The sequence below is a fragment of the Amblyraja radiata genome, chromosome 13 (assembly GCF_010909765.2).
Source record: "Amblyraja radiata isolate CabotCenter1 chromosome 13, sAmbRad1.1.pri, whole genome shotgun sequence".
Taxonomy (NCBI): Eukaryota; Metazoa; Chordata; class Chondrichthyes; order Rajiformes; family Rajidae; genus Amblyraja; species Amblyraja radiata.
In genome coordinates, this window is record NC_045968.1 from 60,664,587 (window position 1) to 60,683,190 (window position 18,604).

Genomic DNA, 18,604 nt, shown 5'->3' on the forward strand with positions numbered 1-18,604 from the left:
CAAGAAAGTCACTAATGCAAAATTACAAGAAGAAATACAAAAAACTCACAAATATAAGAGATCTAAATGACGCACATGATGCTTGATTAACATTTTAAAAAGGGAACCCTCAATGAAAAATTCAGAGATGCAGGAATAAATAATCACATTAACTAACAACACAAAAGCATATGGCCCAACCAATCCACACCTTAGTCCCCCTCTGCGTAAGAACGAACTGCAGATGCTGGTTTAAATCGAAGGTAGACACAAAATGTTGGAGTAACTCAGTGGGTGAGGCAGCATCTCTGGTGAGAAGGAATGGGCGACGTTTCGGGTCGAGACCCTTCTTCAGACACGCCACGGGGCGGGACAAAGATAGAATGTAGGCGGAGACAGTAAGTCCAGTGGGAGAACTGGGAAGGGGATCCTTTCCCTTCCCAGCATTTTGTGTCTACCTTAGTCACCCTCAATGTAAACACATAGTTCTAACCAAGCACACCAATCTTATACCTTTTTGAAAATCTCCCCATTTCCTTCTCTTGTATAGTTAAATCTTGATAACTCGGTCTGCTTTGATCTTTAATACAACTCTAAAAATACACTCTAAAGATGTTTCCTCCCCAAGGAAGGATGTACGGCTATGGAGGAAGTTCTGTAAAAATTCACCAGATTTATTCCTAGGATTACAGTTTGACATACAAAGCAAGATTAAACATTCAAATTGTTATGGGATTTGAAGAATAAATCAGTTAATATTTCTCTGTCTGGGGTATCTGGAACAACGATTTAGGACAAATATGAGAAGATGTTTGTTCACCCAGAGGGCGGTGAATCTTTGGCATAGTCTCCTCAAGAAGGCTGCATCTCCATTGTTAATTACATTTAATTTAGAGATTGATACAATTTTAGATAAACAAATTAAAGGATGTGGCATGAGTTCAGGCAAATGGCACTTAACTAAAAGATCTCCCTTGCTTTTATTGAATGGCAGAAGATACACGAGGAAGTGAATAGCCTACTCTTAAAGCCCTGTCCCACGGTACGAATTCATTCCAAGAGCTCTCCCGAGTTAAAAAAAAAAAAAATCAAACTCGTGGTAAGCACGGAGAACGAACGTAGCAGGTACGTCGGAGCTCGGGTACGTCGCTTAGTGCTAATGGCAGGTACTCGGGAAGAGTCGCTAACGGCAGGTAAGCACTGGAAGACGTGAAGATTTTTCAACATGATGAAAAATGTCCACAAGAGCCCTGAGTACCGACGAGTGGCCATTACCGTAAATCTCCAAGTTCGAATCAGGGCAAACTCGGGAGAGCTCTTGGAATGAACTCGTACCATGGGACAGAGCTATGAGGTTCTTACATCAGGTAACCTTCATAGGCATTTAGATTTTTTTTTAGCTTCATAGGACTTTGGTTAGGCCACATTTGGAGTATTGTGTGCAGGTCTGATTGCTCCATTGTAAAGTGAGTGCAGAAAAGATTTACCAGAACTTCACTCTTCCCTTCCCATCCAAACCATCCCCTCCCCAGGTACTTTCCCCGGCAACTGCAGATGTACAACCTGTCCCTATACCTCCTCGCTCACCTCTGCTCAGGGACCCCAGCAGTCATTCCAGCTGAGACAGAGGTTCACGTAGACATCCTCTAACCTCATCTACTGCATCCATTGTTTTGTCGATGCAGTCTCCTGTACATCGACGAGACCGAGCATGTCAGCATGTTCAATCAGCACCTTTTATATAGAAACAAGGAAAATAGGTGCAGGAGTAGGACATTCATCCCTTCGAGCCTGCACCGTCATTCAATATGATCATGGCTGATCTTCCAACTCAGTATCCTGTACCTGCCTTCTCTCCATACCCCCTGATCCCTTTAGCCACAAGGGCCACATCTAACTCCCTCTTAAATATTGCCAATGAACTGGCCTCAACTACATTCTGTGGCAGAGAATTCCAGAGATTCATATGTGGAAGATAGTCTTATGAATCTGATTGAGATTTTTTAAAGTGACCAAAAAGGTTGACGAAGCCGTAGATGTTATCAACACGTACTTCAGAAAGGCATTTGATAAGGTTCCGCATGGTAGGCTGCTCTAGAAGGTTAGATTGTATGGAATCCAGGGAGAGTTAGCCGACTGGATAGAAAATTGACTTCATGTAATGATGCAAAGGGTGATGGTGGAAAATAGTTTTTTCCGACTGGAGGCCTGTGACCAGTGGTGTTCCTCAGGGATTGGTGCTGGGCCCGTTGCTGTAATTGGTTTATATCAACCATTTGAATGAAAATATTGAACGCATGTTTAGTAAATTTGCAGATGACTCTAAACTAGGTGGTATCGTAGATAGCGAAGATGGGTATCAAATATTACAGCAGGATCTTGATCAGTTAGGCAAGTGGGCCGAGCAATGGTTAATGTGCAAGAAAACACTGCAGATGCTGATTTAAACTGAAGATAGACGCAAAAAGCTGCAGTAACTCGGCAGGACAGGCAGTATTTCTGGAGAGAAGGAATGGGTGAGGTTTCGGGTCAAGACCCTTCTTCAGACTGGTTAGGAATAAGGGAAAGAAGAGATATAGACAGTGATATGGAGAGATAAAGAACAAAGAATTAAACATATGCAAAAAAAATGACGATGATAAAGGAAACAGGCCATTTTAACCTGTTTGTGGGGGGGGGGGGGGGGGGGGGGGGGGGGCAGAGGGAGAGGGAGTGGGAGAGGGAGCAAACCGCCCAAGCTAAATATGAGATGTTGTCCCTACAATTTGCATTTAGCCTCACTCTGACAATGGAGGAGACCAAGAACAGAAAGGTCTGTGTAGGGATGGGAAGGAGAATTAAAGTGTCCAGCAACCGGGAGATCAGGTTGGCTCACATGGGCTGAGCGAAGGTGTTCCACGAAAGCAAAGAGGGATAGTTAGCATTGATCTTGCACTATAAATTTTATTTGCTTTGAAAGTATTAAGCTTTATTACTTATGAAGTGAGAGGATATTATGTATACAAAATTGTGAAGTACTGGTGGGAATTTATTTAAAGAGAAATTGGGAACTTGCAGATCGTTTCCATGTTAAAAACTTGGGCGAGCCAATAAAATGAAAAAATAAATGAATAAACTAAGAAATGAAGACAGGAGATAAAGTTAAAAGCGATTTAAAGCTGAAGAAGGAAGAGAAAAAACTCAGATGTCAAAAGAGGTAATCTTACAAATAAATATTTTGATGAAAAGGCACACCACAGGACACTGTCAATTTGAAGATTACATTTAATATCTGCTTTGCCTAGATCTTTTATGGAAAATAAAATATTAGCAAAGTGGTGAATTCTTAGATGCTCGAGAACAAGCTGTTGAGCATCATTATGGTAGATAAACGGGTCTCTGCGGATGGCGAAAAGGGGTGGAGATGGGAAAATGTGGCTAGTGGTGGAGATCCCGTTGGAGGTGGCGGACATTTTAGAGGATTATGTGTTGTATGTGACGGCTGATGGGGTGGAAGGCAAGGACAAAGACCCATCATTTATTTATTTGCCTCTGTACTCCACAATTTGAGATATGTAATAGAAAAAAAACAAATGTATAACAATGACCTTTATTAAAATTTGACAATGTGCACTTTAACCACATGTGATTTTTTTTCTATTACAAATCTCAAATTGTGGAGTACAGAGGCAAATAAATAAATGATGGGTGTTTGTCCCAAACATTATAGAGGGCACTGTAGATAAATTAATTACAGAGAACAGATCACACCTTGGCGGTGTTTAAATCATATTCACAAGGCAATCAACAAAAATAATGTAAATGAGCACTTTTATTGCCACAATAGATAGTCTTACCCAAATGGTTGAGACCTAAGCCTAATGGTAACCACCTCGCGTAAGTGTCTTTCAACTCTTGCTCAGATTTATCCATTATAGTTTCCAAGATGGTGGAATTCACATCCCCATTGCAGGAGCCCACTGCAATCATTCCACACGCTAAAGCTGTCACACCTATTACCTAGAGATATTTGAAATTAAACGATTAGATAACTGCTCAACATATGAAAACGTCAATAATTTAGCATAATTGATAAATTTTAATAAAAGGGCAGTTAATCAAGAACTTACTTCAATAATAGAAGCTAAGCTTCATTGCAACATTACAAGCATATTATTTGCACACAGTAGTTATTCCCAAAATATCCTTAAATCTCCATTTTTAATTATGATAGCATCTAAGCCACTCTACCATGTATCAAAAAGTAATATGTAGCAAACATATGCTCTCACAATCAGATCAAACCCAAGTATCAGTGACTGTTTAAATTATCCCGGTTTGGGACCAACTTGTTCAATTTTGTGCAGCACTATTTCAATGAGGCTTAACCAGTCGCGTGAAATCAAAGCAAAAATTCAAATCATCAATATTGGGAGTTTCGTTTACCATACCTCCATGCTGGATTTAGAATCTCGAGTCACAGGAAGCAACAGAGCCAATACATCTTCCCGATTAGAGCCTGCATAAGCCAATCCAAGCCTGCCAACCATTAAATTGAAGAAAATACACAATGATGCAATTTGTACAAAGGAAACAAATTAAGGAAGAATAAATTGTGCCCCTTAACAGCTGTTTATTCCAGTTCTGTACATTTCAGCTCTTTGGCTCACCTAGCACATTACAATTGTGCAAAGGGTGTCCAGATTGTCCTTTGTGGATTTTGTCACGTGTAGTTCACTGCTATAACCAAAGAGGTTGAGCTCATGGACCTCCACTGTGGTTAATAACAGGGCATTTGTTTGTGTTGGGTGAACCCCGTTTTCATCTAAATAACAGATTTTCAGCATGAGGCAAAGATGTTGGCTATCTTTTTTGTGGACTGCAAGTTTAAACCCTTCTGTGTTGGACTAGCCAAATCGTTCTGTATGGGGAGGTTACTGTTACTTATGACTTTTTCCAATCACTGCCCTCGGCTCTTATTTCACAACTAGCAACAGAAATGATGGCTACTTATCTGTGCCTGGAAGATCCTTCAATGCTTTCCCCACTACCCCAGTGTCATTAGTTAGATTGCAGGGAAAGTGGAACAAAGAGAATATCCATGAAAGGATGAACATGGATGATCTAAAGTGGCACATATGGGGCATCTTAAATGAGATTAAGCACAGTTGTGGAATGTGTTGGTAATGATGTGGCAGTGGGATATGTCCAGCAGGTCAAACTTCACCCTATGAAACTACCCACTCATCCCCTTCACCGCTACCGAAACAAACTTATTTTCATTCTTTCCCAATGCTGATGAATGGTTCTGGATCTGAGTGTTAATAATTTCCTTTTCCATAGATTCAGCCTGAACTGCTGAGCATTTCCAGTGTTTCCTGACAGTCACAATTTCTGTTCAAAAACCCTCAAAACTCTTGGAAGACTTCAAGGGCCATTTGCACAGACACTGTTGTGGCAATACAGAGAATCCCACTATTCCCAAATATCTACAGATGCTTTGCTCAGCTTTTGAAAGCAATGCACAGGTAGCATTCTGTATAGTAGAATATATATTGTGTCACTACTGACAGAGTTCAACACCACCCAGAACTTGGATGCAGCAATGGTACTGCTGGATTTTCACTTGGTGTGGCCGTATGGCAACTCAAATTTCACTGTACCTTAATTGGTACATATGACAATAAACCCATCTTGAATCTTGAACAGCATGATGATGGGAAACTGCAGAAAACCCAGGGTTTCTCATACAATAGCTGGAAATCCAACATTCTGCTCTGTTAAATTTGTGCGGCATCAAAGCAACTATGAAAGGCTTCAAAGTCAATGCCAATTTAGTTGTAATCAATACCCTAGCCACTGGAAGATAACCATCACTAATAACAAAGCTGTTTAAACTTTCTTTACAAAATAAACTGTTCACACCAATCATCCTTACTGAAAAGCAGAAAGATGAACAGTGTTTTTATGATGGTGTGCATCCTTACAGCATACAGGCTACCCTAAAAATTTAACAATTAGATTTCAACATTTTTCCGATTTTTATTACAAAAATTATTAGTTTAAAATAAAATGTTTATAAATAAATTAAATAAATTAGGCCCTTGACTAGCTTAAGCAGTTTATAGAATGACCATCCACCGCATACATTAATAACACTAAAAAGAATGATGCCTTTGTCTACAAAAAAATAGCACTGACAACAAGCTTGGAAAATCTGCTGAGATTGATGCAATTTATTTGCAAATTCTCAAGAGGGATAATTGGACTTTCCAAATTACAACCTCCAAAATTAGCAAATCCAAAATAATCCCCGAGGACTGGTGGCATTGGAAAATACAGGATTAGTGCAGGTGGACGATTACAAGGGAATTGATAGGCGGAAGGGCCCATTTCTATGTTTCTATTTCAGCATTGCACAGGTCTATTTATAAATCATTATCTTTATATCAGAAAAAATACTTTATAATCCTTAGAATTACCATCCAATAGTTCTTTTGCCTGCAATCTACATCATTTGATCCGCTCATCCTTAACTGGATAATAAAAGCGTCAAGAGCCTGGCTCCTAGTTGGGGGCTTCAGAGGGAAGATATTTTGTCCAAGCCCTTGTACACATTACCCAAACTGTAATTGTTAAAAAGCACAGTAAAACTCTCAGGATCATTAGCACTTTACATGAACCTTTCTCAACATCCACATCTCCCTTGCAGTAAATTTCCAAAGTTTATCTCTGCTGACTACATTGTATGGCTTACACTAGTAACAACCTGTGGAAATAGCAAGCAGGATATTCACAAGAAATGTGTAACTTCTGCTATATATTTTCCTTTTTGCTGGCAGAAGTGAACGCTTCATGTTCAATTAGGTTGTCGGCACTGCAAAAAATCTTGCAGAGCAGTTATTGGGTGATGTAAAGCATGGAAAACATGCTTATTTCTCCAATAAATATTTTTCAAGAATGTAGATCATTTCTCAAATGGAAACAGGAAACTAGGGAGGGAACATAAGGCTAGGATTGGATGGGAAGGATAATTTGAATTTCACTGAAATAAAAGACAATTAAAAATCGAAAAAGTGATAGTTTGTTTCTTCAGCACTGAATTATTACATTAGAAATCTGTAATTGCATTGAAATGCAAGTTTTAGGAATGCAAAGCTAAACATTTACAAAAGTCTAGTTTCAGGGAAAGTCATTCTAGTTTTCTTGGGCTGCTCATGCACTTTTAGCCGTCTCTACCACAGTTCAAAATAAATCTTCCATAAATTCACGTGAAAGCAGTGATAGGATCGGTCAAAGTCAGCATGGATTTATGAAGTGGAAATCATGCTTGACTAATCTACTGGAATTTTTTGAGGATGTAACCAGGAGAATGGATCAGGGAGAGCCAGTGGATGTGGTGTATCTGGACTTTCAAAGAGCCTTTGACAAGATCCCACACAAGAGATTAGTGTGCAAAATTAGAGCACGTGGTATTGGGGCTAGGGTATTGACATGGATAGAGAACTGGTTGGCAGACAGGAAGCAAAGAGTAGGAATTAACGGGTCCTTTTCAGAATGGTAGCCAGTGACTAGTGGGGTGCCGCAATTTATATTAACGATTTAGATGAGGAAATTAAAGTTGACATCTCTAAGTTTGCGGATGACATAAAGCTAGGTGGCAGTGTGAGCTGCGATGAGGATGCTATGAGGCTGCAGGGTGACTTAGATAGGATGGGTGAGTGGGTAGATGCAGCATAATGTGAGGTTATCGACTTGTGGCAAGAACAGGAAGGCAGATTATCTGAATGGATTCAGATTAGGAAAAGGGGAGGTGCAACGAGACCTGGGTGTGCTTGTACATCAGTCACTGAAAGTAAGCATCCAGGTACAGCAGGCAGTGAAGAAAGCTAATGGCATGTTGGCCTTCATTGCGAGAGGATTTGAGTTTAGGAGCAAGGAGGTCGTACTGCAGTTGTATAGGCCCTGGTGAGACCGCACCTGGAGTATTGTGTGCAATCTTGGTCTCCTAATTTGAGGAAGGACATTATTGCTATTGGGGGAGTACAGCATAGGTTCACCAGGATAATTCCTGGGATGGCAGGACTAACCTATGATGAAAGAGTGGGTTGACTGGGCTTGTATTCACTGGAATTTAGAAGGATGAGAGGGTATCTTATAGAAACATATAAAATTCTTGAAGGATTGGACAGGCGAGATGCAGGAAAAATGTTCTCGATGGTGGGGGAAGTCCGGAACCAGGGATTACAGTTTAAGAATAAGGGGTAGGCCATTTAGGACTGAGATGAAGAAAAAGTTCTTCACCCAGAGAGTTGTGAATCTGTGGAATTCGCTGCCACACAAGGCAGTGGAGCCAATTCACTGGATGATTTCAAGAGAGTTAGATTTAGCTCTTAGGGTAAAAGGATAAAGCAGGAATGGGGTACTGATTTTAGATGATGAAAACAGCACCAGGACAATAATTCCAAATTCCGTATGCTTGGAAAAAGATATCATGCATGTACAGCATCAACAAGCTGCAGTTGAGGATAGCTAATTACTTTCAATGCCTTAATGAACACTTACCCAAAGATGGCTCCAATTCTCATTGTATTACTGCTGTGTAGGACATAATCAGAGAGAAGAGCAAGAGCTGGATCACACTCATTCCGGACACCAGAATTTACAATACCACATGCAAGCAAGGCACCAGACTGGGGAAAAGAATAAATTCATAAATTAGCACTTTTATCTGATAAATACATTATAAAAATAGACTGTCAGGGCTTGCCCATTTAATCGACCGCAGAAACAACCAATCCCCGTCCACTGATACTCCGCCTAGCGGAGTTGGTCCTTGCCCTTAATAACTTTTTGTTTGACTCCTCCCATTTCCTCCAAATACAAGGTGTAGCTGTGGGCACGCGCATGGGCCCTAGCTATACCTGCCTCTTTGTAGGGTACGCCGAACAATCTTTGTTCGAGGCGTACCGTGGACCTATCCCCGAACTTTACCTCCGCTACATCGACGACTGCATTGGTGCTACCTCCTGCACCCACACACAACTCACTAACTTCCATCCGGCACTCAAATACACCTGGACCATTTCCAACATTTCTTGGCCTCACTATCTCCATCGCAGGTGATAGACTACTGACTGACATCCACTAAAAACGCACTGACTCCCATGGCTATCTGGACTACACTTCTTCCCACCCTGCTTCATCCCCTACTCCCAATGACTCCGTCTACGCCGCATTTTGCACCGAGGATGAGGTGTTCCACACCAGGGCATCGGAAATGTCTTAATTCTTCAGGGAACGGGGGTTCCCCTCTTCTACTATGGATGAGGCTCTCACCAGGGTCTCCTCTATACCCAGTGACTCTGCTCTCACTCCCCATCCCTCCCACTCGTAACAAGGGCAGAGTCCCCCTTGTCCTCACCTTCCACCCTACTAGCCGTCACATACAACAAATAATCCTCCAACACTTTCGCCATCTCTAACGTGATCCCACCACTTGCCACATCTTCCCATCTCCTCCCCCGTCTGCTTTCCGCAGAGACCACTCCCTCCGTAACTCCCTGGTCAATTTGTCCCTTCCCACCTGAACCACCCCCTCTCCTGACACTTTCCCTTGCAACCGCAGGAAATGCTACACTTGTCGCTTTACCTCCCCCCTTGACTCCATCCAAGGGCCCAAGCAGTTTTTCCAGGTGCGACAAGAGGTTCACCTGCACCTCCTCCAACCTCATCTATTGCATCTGCTGCTCTAGATGTCAGCTGCTCTACATTGGTGAGACCAAGCGTAGGCTTGGCGATCGCTTCGTCCAACACCTCCGCTCGGTTCGCAATAAGCAACCTGGTAGCTCAGCACTTCAACTCCCCATCCCATTCCGAATCCGACCTTTCTGTCCTGGGCCTCCTCCATGGCCAGAGTGAGGACCACCGTAAATTGGAGGAGCAGCACCTCATATTTTGTTTGGGAAGTTTGCACCCCAGCGGTATTAACATTGACTTCTCTAATTTCAGGTAATCCCTACTTTCTCCTCCCCTTCTCAGCTCTTCCTCAGCCCACTGTGTCCGCCTCTTCCTTTCTTCTTCCCACCCCCCCCCCCCCCCCCCCCCCCCCCACCCTCACATCAGTCTGAAGAAGGGTCCCGACCCGAAACGTTGCCTATTTCCTTCGCTCCATAGATGCTGCCTCACTGAGTTTCTCCAGCATTTTTGTCTGGCCATTTCATACAGTTGTTTTTGTACTACATGTTTATTGACCGAGTTAAAGGGGAGGTTAGCCCAGTTTGTTTTTTTCCACTATAGTAATCACCTCATTACGGTTGAAATATTCCAATCGTTAACCATATATTGTACTGGACATGTCTGGTTTAAAATGTGTTTTTAAATTAAACCGTATATCCTTAGCGATATCTGGAGCAAACTCCAGACTTGAAAATTATCTTCAATTCTGCTTGATCCAAAGAAAAGCTTTCTACTCAACCTCTACATCTGCAGGTTACCTACATTTGCAGGTTAATTGGTTTTGATAAAATTGTAAATTGTCCCTAGTGTGCAGGATAGTGTCAGTGTACGGGGTGATCACTGGTCGGCGTGGTCTAGGTGGGCTGAAGAGCCTGCTTCTGTGCTGTATTTCTAAACAAAACTAATCTGCAGTTCTAATAATTAATTAATAATATAAATATTTAAAGCAAGTTTCAGCTACCAGGTCATTAAAAATTTCAACTTGGCAATTCTGCTCATTGCACTTTTTTGAAATGCATGAAATAGACAGTAAACAGGACTAAAGCAGCATTTAATAATGTACGCCTCTGAATGTTAAAATAAAAAATATAGTAGCCTATGCAATCATTGTGAAAGTTAAAAGCAGCCACTGGAAATGGAATTCAATTTTAAATCAAAACATTTACTTTGAGGAACACATTTGTTTAATTCATTAATGTAAAGTTATGTAATGCAATTAACATCCAATTAGAAAAATAACCAATAGTAAAAGAACACTTAAACCAGTGCAATAGATATTGAAATGTTTACAAGGCATAAATCTTTAAGGTATCAAATATGTGCAATACATGATACCGACATATACTGATGCATGACCATTGTTATATTGAATTGGGGGAAAAAACAATTCTCTCCAGTCCAAAATTGACAAACTGGACTCCAGGGACATTATTAATTCGAGAGGAATTAATTCAATTACCAGCCTCAAAAGACACTGAACAGGTAAACATGGAACCAGCATTACCTCTTCAAAATGTTTATTACGGGAACGTCAGCAGAAGATAAAAATCACATTATGTTTGCATTCTTTATTGGATATATTAGGTGGAATGAATTGTGGGATGTTTTTCACAATTAATCCTATATTACGCAGTCGTGAAATGGCATTGAAGGTACTCTGCTATTTGGCCCAACCTCAAATAATTTTAGGACTCATAAAAGTCATAAAATAATTTCATGACTCACCTTAATGTAGTCTTCTGATGAATACAAATACTTGTCAATTTGTGTCAATCCACCATCAACATCCCAAAGTAGTATCATTCCCAATGAAGCTGCAGCACTTAGCATGCCTGGCAAAAGATAAAGCTGGTTAATGAACAAGCTCATGTATCACTTATGGCTTTTCAACACCTGTCAGGATATACTCACCATGGTCTTTGTTTTTGTAAAGCCATTTATTACCATCTTCTGTCAGTAATTTATCTTGTCCAAAAGCAGCATTCACAAAACCATTAACAAATGAAGAAGCTAGATTCATTCGAGCAGAATCAATCTGGGAACCAGTGCTGCCGAAACCTGCAATTTTAACAAAAATAACCCCACAATTTAATATTAGCATAATTAAACGGTGTATTATTTAGTCCTTTGAACAATTTTTCTTTTTAAGCATATTGCTTAATTATATTAATTAATCATATTAATATCACTAAATGCATTCATATTGTCTAGCTGAACTGTTAACGATTACAGTGTTTTTCCATTTTGTTATTCTTCTCTAGATTTCCTTTTCTCTCCAAGGGCCAATTGATAATCACAAGTCAGTGTGCTTCTATGGTGCAGAAGAGTGGATTTACTTGCTCAAACAAACATTGTTTCATAAATGTTATACCATGTTATACCAGATAACAAATGTTATACCACAAGCTCATCTCCAATCACGAGGAACTTGGGAGTCAACATTCACCTCTGCAACTGGATCCTCAACTTCCTGACCAACAGACCACAATCAGTGAGGATAGGTGCCAAATCATTCTCTACGATAATCTTCCACACTGGTGCTCCACAAGGATTTGTTCTTAGCCCCCTAATATACTCCTTATACACTCTTGACTGTGCAGCCAAATACCAACCCAAATCAATTTACAAGTTTACAGACGACACCACTGGAGTGGACCGGATATCAAATAATGATGAAACAGAGTACAGGAAGGATATTGAGAACCTCATAACGGTGCCAAAACAACGACCTCTCCCTCAAAGTCAGGAAGAAACAGTAGACTGTGATTGACTTCAGGAAGTGAAGCTGTACACACACCCATTGCTGAATTAGAGAAGGTCAAAAGCTTCAAGTTCTTAGGAATAAATATCACCAGGAATTTGTCCTGGACCAGCAACATTGAAGCAATGGCCAAGAAGGCACACCAATGCCTCCACTTCCTTAGAAGGCTTAGGTCGTTCGGCATGTCAACATCCTCACCAACTTCTACAGATGCGTTGTAGAAAGCATGTTATTGGGATGCATCAAACCAGCATGGTTTGGTAACCAAAAGAAATTGCAGAGTTGTGGACATAGCCAAGACCATCACGCAAACCAAATCAGTTTGAAGAAGGGTCTCAACCCGAAACTTCACCCATTCCTTCTATCCAGAGATGCTGCCTGCCTGAGGTACACCAGCAATTTGTGTCTATCTTTGATTTAAACCAGCATCTGCAGTTCCTTCCATCTACACCACGATGGCTCAGCAAGGCCACCAACATAATCACGGTCTCACCCTGGTCACTCCCTCCTCTCCCCTCTCCCATCGGGCAAGAGGTGCAGAAGCTTGAAATAGCATACATCCAGACACAGGGACAGTTTCTTCCCAGCTGTTATCAGGCAACTGAACTGTCTTCTCACCAGTTAGATTGTGGCCCTGACCTAGCATCTACCTCATTGGAGACCTTTGAACTATCTTTAATTGGACTTTATCTTGCACTAGATGATATACCCCTTATCCTGTATATGTACACTGTGGCTTGATTGTAAGCATGTATAGTCTTTTTGTTGACTGAATAGCACGCAACAACAAAAAAAAACCTTTTCACTGTATATTGGTACACCTGACAATAATAAACTAAACTAAGCTTTGGTGAGCATTTTTAGCTCGTCAATGTTGCAGAATTCAACCTCTTTGGCAAATGGGGGATTTTTATCTCAAGTCTAGGAATCTAGACAAACTTCTGAATACAGTTGGGAAACTTTTGCCATTTGCAGCCTGTTGATTTGAAGTGTGAGACAAGAGTGGATGCGAGTCAAGGATGTGCCACTAGTGGGAGAGTCGTGGACCAGAGGTCATAGCATCAGAATAAAAGGACGTTCCTTGAAGAGCACGAGAAGGAATTTATTTAGTCAGAGGGTGGTGAATCTGTGGAATTCATTGCCACATAAGACTTGAGGCTGTCAATGGATATGTTTGAAGTAGAGAGATAGATTCATGATTAGTATGGGTGTCAGGGGTTATGGAGAGAAGGCAGGAGATTGCAATTAGGAGGGAAAAATAGATCAACCATGATTGAATCGCTGAGTAGACGTAATGGAACGAATGGCCTAATTTCTGCTCCTCTTACTTATGAACTTATGAAGAGTGGTAAAAAGGTCTGCGTTGATTTGGTGAGCAGACGGGCCCGGTTCAGTTGCACAACTGTGACTGAGTCTACCACGAAGGATAAGAGCAACATGCACAAATACCAACACCTGCAGGTTGTTTTCCAAATTGCACATAGCTGTGACTGGGAAAATAATTGTCATTTTGTCAATATTGCTGAGTCTTAATCCTAGAACATTCTATGCAACAATATTGTAGAATTGCCTTTAAAAACGTTCAAATATGTGACTAGAAACTTCCTTCTACAGCTTCTCGTCCACAGATTCCAACAAATAAATAACACGATTCACCTTCACAAACACACTCCTTTGCCAAAGTAGAAAGGAAAGATTTCCTCCACTCCAGATTCTCACTGATTTTTAGACGGTCGCCTATTCCAACAGTCTGCAGCATGCAGGGTGCTAATGTTCAGAGATCTTAAGATTATCTCTACGTAACCTCAAGAACAAGCTAGAAGCAAAGGCCAAGGGTCTTGATAACATCCTGGTAATAGTTATTGAAGACCTGTGCTCCAGAACTTGCCAGACCCTTGGAAGAGATTGTCCAGTTCAGTTATAATGCTGGCACCTACTCGATTGTGTGAAAAAAATGTGTGAAGAAAGTTCGGCCTGTCTGCAAGTAGTGCAGCAAATTGAACATGGCCAATTACTCTAGTCTTGATTATCAGCAAATCTATGGAAGGGATCATTGGTGCTAGGAACCAGCACTTGTTTAGCAACAGTCTGCTCACAGACCTTCGGTTCTGCCAAAGTCACTCAGCCCATGACATTATAGCCTTTATGTAAATAACTGAACTCCAGAGGTGAAGCGAGAGTAAATAATTAAGGTGGCATTTGATCAAGTATAGCATCAACAGGGCTCGAATTCACGGTTGCCCGGGTGCCAATGACCACTCAAACTGCCACCAGGCAACCTAAACGGCGAGTCATTTTGCCCGGCTTGGCAACTTGGTTTATACCGAAGATAGACACACAAAAACTGGAGTAACTCCGCGGGTCCGGCAGCATCTCTGGAGAAAAGGAACGTGACGTTTTGTGTCGGCGACGGTTGTGGGAAAGATGCTAAGTGTGGCGTGACGGAGGGTCGGAGCTAAAGACGGGCAGCAGCGGCGACGGCGATGGCTCCATCTCCTCCTCCTCCCGCACCCAGTCCCGCCCTGCGTGTTAGCGGCAGCTGCTGCCACTCCGCCAACGGCTCTTTCAAAACAGACCCTTGGAGGAAGGAGGTGTCGGTCAGAGGCGGAAGTAGAGTAGGGGTAGGGAGGGGTGATTGGAGGAGGGAGACGAACCAAAACACTCTCGGCAGACCTGCACCGCAGCCAGGACCGATCCCGGTCTCCGGCGCTGCAATCGCTGGACCATCCCCGTCCCCACCCGAGAGCCTCCACATGCCTGGGGATGGCCAGAGGCGTCGGGAGTTAGACGGGCGCGGCGCCCCCAGATCCACAGCCAGCGCAAAATCCAGCTCAGCTCTGCCTGTCCCGCCAGGTTAACCAGCAGCCATGTTTGGATTGAGACGGGGCTGTAGGCGAGACAGGCAGCTGAGCTGCATTTAGCACTGGATTGAGCTGAAATTTCCGTTCACAGAAGCTTCCGAAGCCTCGCGCATGTGTGAGTGTGCGCATGCACGCGCGGCCGCCAAGATATTCTGTCCGCGGTCCCATCCATATTTTGGTTGCGATTTCTGTGCCTGACATGTGTTGTACGAGGAGCGCTGGCCTTCCTCTCCCTCTCTCTCTCTCTCTCTCTCATACGCCTCCCTCCACTCCCCTTATCCTGAGAGCCCTCCTCTTCATCCCGCACTGATCCCCATTCCTGTCTCTATTCAGTCCTCACTGACATCCCCTGTGCTCCCCACTGCCTCCCCCACCCCCCCCCCCCATCTATTTATCCTGCACTGATCTCCCTAGCCACCTCGCATTGATTCTCCTGCCACTCCCCATCAATCCTACACTGGTCCCCCAATTCATCCTGTACTGACCCCCGTCCCATCCATCCTGCACTGCTCACCCCTTCATCCTGCACTGCTCCTCCCATCCATCCTGCACAGATCCCCCCCCATTCAACCCCACTGACATCCCCCGCGCTCTCCCCTCATAATTTTACCTACTCCAACCAACACTCACTAATTCCCCTGCCTCAATCCATCCAATCCACACCGATTCATACCCCCCCCCCCCCCCCCCCGACCCTATTGTGCTGGAAATGTCTTCAGAGCTAACATTGACTATGTTTGATAACGGAATGCAATCAAATATGTTTTACTTCCCAATATTATTATTTGTTTTAATCCATAAAGATGGATTAATTAAATTTTGAACACGTGAAACATTAAAACCGGAGTGTTCGATTGTCACTGACACGTTATTACAGAATTCATTTTAATGGCAAATCAATGCTGTTAATATGGAGTATCAGTACTGTAGTTATTTAATGAGCAACATTCACAACTATACGTTGGATTTATCCAGGTTTTACTTCTACAGTCAGTCATATACATCACAAATTTGGTCGGGATATTTCAGTTGAAATTTTAACGTTAATTCTGAAGTGGGACTGATGGAAAAAGTGTTTATCAACAAATTTTTTTTAAATGGTGCTTACAAACTGGGTATCTTCATTGCCACATACATCTAATCTGAATGTCTGGTAATGTGGCGTCATTACCAAACATTTGCTGCATTTATGTCCTTTGGCCATCTCTTGTTAGTTAGTGTAATGTTAGATGGGTATAGTCAGTTTTGTCAGCTATTATCATAAAATGCCTTTAGCAAATTCCTTGCAACCTGTATATTTTGTTGTGGATAAATTATGTGGGAAGCGAGAGTGTTTCTGTACCAATAACAATAACGACCCATGCTATGGCCATGTCATGATAATGTTCGGTCCTTCACAGAAAACATGCTTGTAGTGTGCATGGTTAAGCATATATGTTATCAAGGTCCAGGATTTATTGACACAGGTTGATCATACTGAACTGAACTTTATTTATAGAGCACTTTAAAATCAACCACTGTTGCAACAAAGTGCTGTACATGACTAATCATAAACATAAAACAAAACAATAAAAACATTAAAAGACAGTAAAAACAATAAAAAACAATAATAGAAACACTAAAACAAGAGCAAAGTCTCATGCAGGGGTGAAAGCCAAGGAATCGAAAAGGGTTTTAAGACTAGTTTTGAAAATGGACAGTGAAGGGGCCTGTCTAATGTGCAAAGGTAGAGTGTTCCATAATGTCGGAGCAGCAACAGAGAAGTCTCTATCCCCTCTGAGCTTCCGCTTAGACCTCGGTACCTCCAGGAGCAGCTGATCAGCTGACCCGAGGCACCGAGCAGGAGCGTAGGGATGAAGCAGCTCAGAGAGGTAAGGTGGGGCAAGACCATTTAAAGATTTAAAAACAAATAAAAGAATCTTAAAATGAACTCTAAAGTACACAGGCAGCCAGTGGAGGGAGCCCAGAATAGGCGTTATATGCTCCCTCTTACGTGTTCCAGTTAAAAGGCGAGCAGCAGCATTCTGAACCAACTGGAGACGTGCAAGGGAAGATTGACTAACTCCAAAATAAAGTGCGTTACAGTAATCCAGCCGAGACGCGATGAAGGCATGGATTACTGTTTCAAAATGTTGTCGTTCAAGAATGAGCTTCACCTTTGCCAGCTGCCTTAAATGAAAGAAGCTGGACTTAACTACCGTGCTTATTTGACGATCTAATTTAAAATCACTGTCCATCTTAAAACCCAAGTTTAAAACTATTGGCTTCACATACAGTGCCAAGGGACCCAAGTCAACAGGGGGAGGTTCACGGGAGCCATTGGGACCAAACACTATCACTTCTGTTCAAGAAGGAACTGCAGATGCTGGAAAATCGAAGGTACACAAAAATGCTGGACAAACTCAGCGGGTGCAGCAGCATCTATGGAGCGAAGGAAATAGGAGACGTTTCGGGCCGAAACCCTTCTTCAGACTGATGGTTTGACATTCTGTGACGGACTGACGTTCAGTATGAAGAAGGGTTTCGGCCCGAAACGTCACCTATTTCCTTCGCTCCATAGATGCTGCTGCACCCGCTGAGTTTCTCCAGCATTTTTGTGTACTATCACTTCTGTTTTCTTTTCATGAAAATTCAACCACATTTTTGTTTGGAAGTGGAAAGAAATAATAAAAATTGCATTAATTGCAATGTGTAAAAAGAGTTGAGATACCGTATTATAATTTTGCTGCATGTCATTGTGGTACATGTCTTGTCATTGTGCATGTCTTGATTGGTGAATATGTTAGTTTGTGACTTTATTTGAAGTAGAAATAATATGTGAATGCATAATTCCGACTGGTAACTGCGCACTTCGTCCGAGCACACGTCATGCAAGCCATCTTAAATGACCACCTAAAATGTCATTTGGCAACCTAAAAAGCTGCCAACAGGGAAAAAAAGTTAATGAGAGCCCTGATCAAGGAGGCCTGGATACACCGAATTCAATGGGAGTCAGGGGAAAGCCCTCTGCTGGTTGGAATCAAACTTAGCACACAGGAAGGTGGTTGTGGTGGTTAACTCTTAAGCGCCTCAATCACAGGCCATCCTTTTAGGACTGTCTTAGGCCCAACCATATTCAGCTGGTTCACCAATGTATTTCCTTCAATTGTCATGTCGGAAGTAAAATTATTTGCTGGAGGTTAAGCAATGGGCAATGTTTCCGAATGTTTGCTCTCCCCCTCCCCCCCCCCCCCCCATTGAAGCAGTCCATATCAAATGCAACAAGATCTGCACAATATCCAGTCCT

General features: G+C 42.2%; 1 protein-coding gene across 1 annotated transcript in view; it reads right to left on the reverse strand.

The window, feature by feature from the left end:
- Positions 1-18,604, reverse strand: part of psmd2 (proteasome 26S subunit ubiquitin receptor, non-ATPase 2) — a 77,479-nt gene that overhangs the window by 21,055 nt on the left and 37,820 nt on the right. The window contains exons 9-13 of the mRNA XM_033032196.1: positions 11,608-11,754; positions 11,422-11,528; positions 8,524-8,651; positions 4,410-4,497; positions 3,816-3,978 (exon numbers count right to left, since the gene is read on the reverse strand). Of these exons, the coding sequence (XP_032888087.1) occupies positions 3,816-3,978; positions 4,410-4,497; positions 8,524-8,651; positions 11,422-11,528; positions 11,608-11,754 (633 nt within the window). The remainder of the gene's footprint in view (positions 1-3,815; positions 3,979-4,409; positions 4,498-8,523; positions 8,652-11,421; positions 11,529-11,607; positions 11,755-18,604) is intronic.